Raw genomic sequence first — 3,338 nt, forward strand, 5'->3', positions numbered from 1 at the left:
TTTTAAGAATAAAGAGCAGTCTACAGGTAAGGCACATGCACACATGCCCTCACAAGAGCTCAATATTTTGGTGCATATTAATATCCAGCGGTATCTCTCCTGGGAGTCTGTCATCTTAGTCAGCAGAACACCCTTGCTGAAATCAGTAACAGTTCTTAAGTACCCCTTGATCAGGCCTTACAGCTTTGAAAAGTGTTGGGGTGGGTTTTTTTTGGTTAAGGCTGCCTCCATACTTGGCCAGGTTTGTGCTTTTCTGGTCATCCTTAACTACCTAAGGTCTCCCTTGGTCTTTCTCCCCAATCTCTGGAGAGATCTTAATACTGAGCTTTTTGAGTGAATCATTAAAGTGAGGCTGGCAGCCTGTTCCCCACAGCTGGGGCCATCTTAGACGTTAGGATCACAGGAAAGTAGGGCTGGAAAAGACATCATGGGTGCGTCCAGACAAGCGCAGTGGTGTGGTATGTGGTGCCACAAACACAGTTGCAGCGCCACATATTGCACAGTCCAGTGTTCTCCACACTGCCCAAGTGTGCACTGCTCCTTTTTTTTTTTCCCCTGCAGGTTTTTTGACCCCTGGATATCCAGGGGTCAAAAAAAACTGTGGAAAAAACAGAACAGTGCATGCTCAGGCAGCGCATGCTGCTGAAAAACAGAGCTGGGCTGCCCTGAGCGACGCAGCAGCTGCCAGCCAGGCTCTGCCCAGCAGGATCACCGTGGCTGCAGCCCCAGAACCCCAGCTAAGGCTTCTGGGGCCAGCACAGTGCTGGCCCCAGCCTCCCCTACTGCCCCCAGGGTAACCTGCCACACAACAAAGCACTCATGGAACCGGTGTTCCCTGAGGACAAGTAGCTGTGGCACCAGGTGTGCCATTGCTAGTTGTCCCGGGGGAACCAAACATCCACGCACATCTGGACACACCCCATGAGGTCATTTCGTTCAATGCCCTGTTCAAGGCAGGATCATCCCTGACTGAATCACCCTACTTTCCACCTAACAACACACCACACACACACAACTTTAAACAAACAAACAGCAAGGTGTATCACTACTTACACCAATCTGAATTCCTAGCTGGTGCAGAGCTGTTTCTATTCACTCTCCTGGGTGACCCTCAAGACCTCACAACTGCTTCTAACAGAGACCACACAGGCCGAATCCCTGGTTTGGAAGTAGAAGAAATTTAAAAGATCCCAAACTTCTAGATGTGTGAGCATCACCTTCATGACCATTCCAAAATGCTGGCCCTGGGGAGTAAAGGACAGATTTAATCTGGCCACACGGACAGGCATTCTAGTACAAGTGACCACTGGCTAAACACTGAATTTTTCTGAAGGTAAACAGCAGTCATATAAACATCAGTTCTTATTTTTGTACTCTGTACTTATTTTCATGTATCTTCTGAATCACAGGTGTTTGCCTGGAGCACCCAAGAGCTAGGAATTTCCAACCCTAAGTTATTTGCATATGGTGATTTCCTTGGATCTTCTGGAATAGGCATTTTAGGCCAGTGCAGAAAGGCACAAAAAACTGCTTGGTCAAGTGTTCAGCCTGCGGTTTTATTGCATGTCTAAAGTGGATGTTGCCATATATTATTTCAAAAAATGCACAGCACTTAAATTAATTCTAAAAGCCCATGCAGTACTGGCACAATCACGGTAGCACAGAAACCAACCGAAGAATAAGTTATAAATTTGTAGGGTACTTCAATTTCCAGTCGTTTTCTGGCTTCTTCATCACTGGTGGAAACTTTGTACCAGTAGTATAACACACTGAGGGCCAGCCTCCTGATGAATTGACGTGTGATCAAAAGAACAAAGACCCCAACTAAGAACCTTGCCAGCATGACCATCAGCCTTTTACTGGAGATTGGAGGAAAGCTGAGTTGAAAAGTTTCACTGGAAGAGTTCAATGGTGCGTACTGGTTAGTTAACCAGAATCCTATGATAGCTCCAGCTCCAGCTCCTAAGATAGTGGTTGTGTCTCCTCTGGTAGGGCTGTAACAGTCTAGTTTTGGATAGTTGTAACATAAAAGGAGGGGCACAACTATGGAAAATACAGGGCAAAATGGACTAGTTAATAGAAAGTGGTCTATGAGGTCCCATGCAGGATATGAGAGTGCAAGTAACACTGCCGATATCAGAGTTCCGCCAATCACATCCTGTAAAATAAATGAATAAAAGAAAAACCTTGTTAAATAAAACAGATTATAAAAAGCAAATGTTGTAATTCAAATGTGGGGAGTAAGATACAGTCAATAAATTAAAATATATTCATTTTCCTTTCCAATTTATAAGATTACATAAGAAACTCATAAAATATTATATTTAACTAGGAGGTCACACATTAACAGCCTCAATCCCTTTATAATTATTTTCAATTCAACATATCCAACTCTTCATATTCCTCTTCCCTCTTAGCGCAGTAGGGCAACAGGATATTTGCTGGACCACTCCATTGTACAAATAGGTCATTATCTGCCAAAAGGCATTCAAATGTTCAGCTCCACAAGTGATACAGCTGGCTGCAATTTCCTTGCTGCCTCACATTTTGTGTAGGAAAAAAAGACCTCTTATTATCCTAGCCACAATGATTCTATCTACCTAAATTCCCCATGCAGTCTATGTTGTGTGGTGTTTTACTTACTGACCTAAATTGATGCTCACTAATCAATAGCTATGGCATTTCTGTTGACTTTCAGCCCTCATTGAAAGTCAATATAGTTAACTTCTAAATTCATGCTCCTAACAACAACCAAGTCATTTGAAACTGCAATTCTATCCTTTTTTTGGTATATAGATGTTTCAGGCCACCACAGTGGAAGAGGCCATTGTCTTAACGTGTAACAGGCAGCACTTACTTTCTGATTTTCCTTTCCTTTCATTATTATTTTTCAGTTACTCCAGGATATAGCAATGTTGCTGCTTTGTCTGTGGACTTTCACAGGATTCACTTTGCATGACTTAATTTCAAGGACAGTATTAAAACAAGTTTAAACATCACTGTAAATACAAACCTTTCCCCACCCATAATCCCCAAAATAATTTCATCATGTCAACAGGATTAGGATTCTCAGTTTGCACAAGCAAGGGAAAGGTTACATGTTTCCTTTAACAAAGGAAACTACATATTATTACATTTTAGGGAGGCAACAAATATGAATACACATGAAACAAAATGTAAATGATGCATTTTCTCCTGTTTGGCAAAGTGCAAGCACCTTTAGGCAACAGTAATCCATCAGAAATGTGTTACACCAGTAATTGAAATCTGGAATGCAGTTAGCTGCCTGTGGCAAGCCCGTGGAAGTTAAAGCCTAATCTATTAACATAAGTAAATAA

At 42.3% G+C, this 3,338-nt stretch overlaps 1 protein-coding gene across 1 annotated transcript in view; it reads right to left on the bottom strand.

Annotated features, from left to right (window-relative positions):
• Positions 1 to 1,312: 1,312 nt before the first annotated feature.
• Positions 1,313 to 3,338, bottom strand: part of SGPP2 (sphingosine-1-phosphate phosphatase 2) — a 98,832-nt gene continuing 96,806 nt past the window's right edge. The window contains exon 4 of the mRNA XM_019503658.1: positions 1,313 to 2,158. Coding sequence (XP_019359203.1) covers positions 1,613 to 2,158 — 546 coding nt within the window. The 3' untranslated portion in view covers positions 1,313 to 1,612. The remainder of the gene's footprint in view (positions 2,159 to 3,338) is intronic.

Source organism: Gavialis gangeticus, unplaced genomic scaffold (genome assembly GCF_001723915.1).
Source record: "Gavialis gangeticus isolate Ggan-Ray unplaced genomic scaffold, GavGan_comp1, whole genome shotgun sequence".
NCBI classification, from domain to species: Eukaryota; Metazoa; Chordata; order Crocodylia; family Gavialidae; genus Gavialis; species Gavialis gangeticus.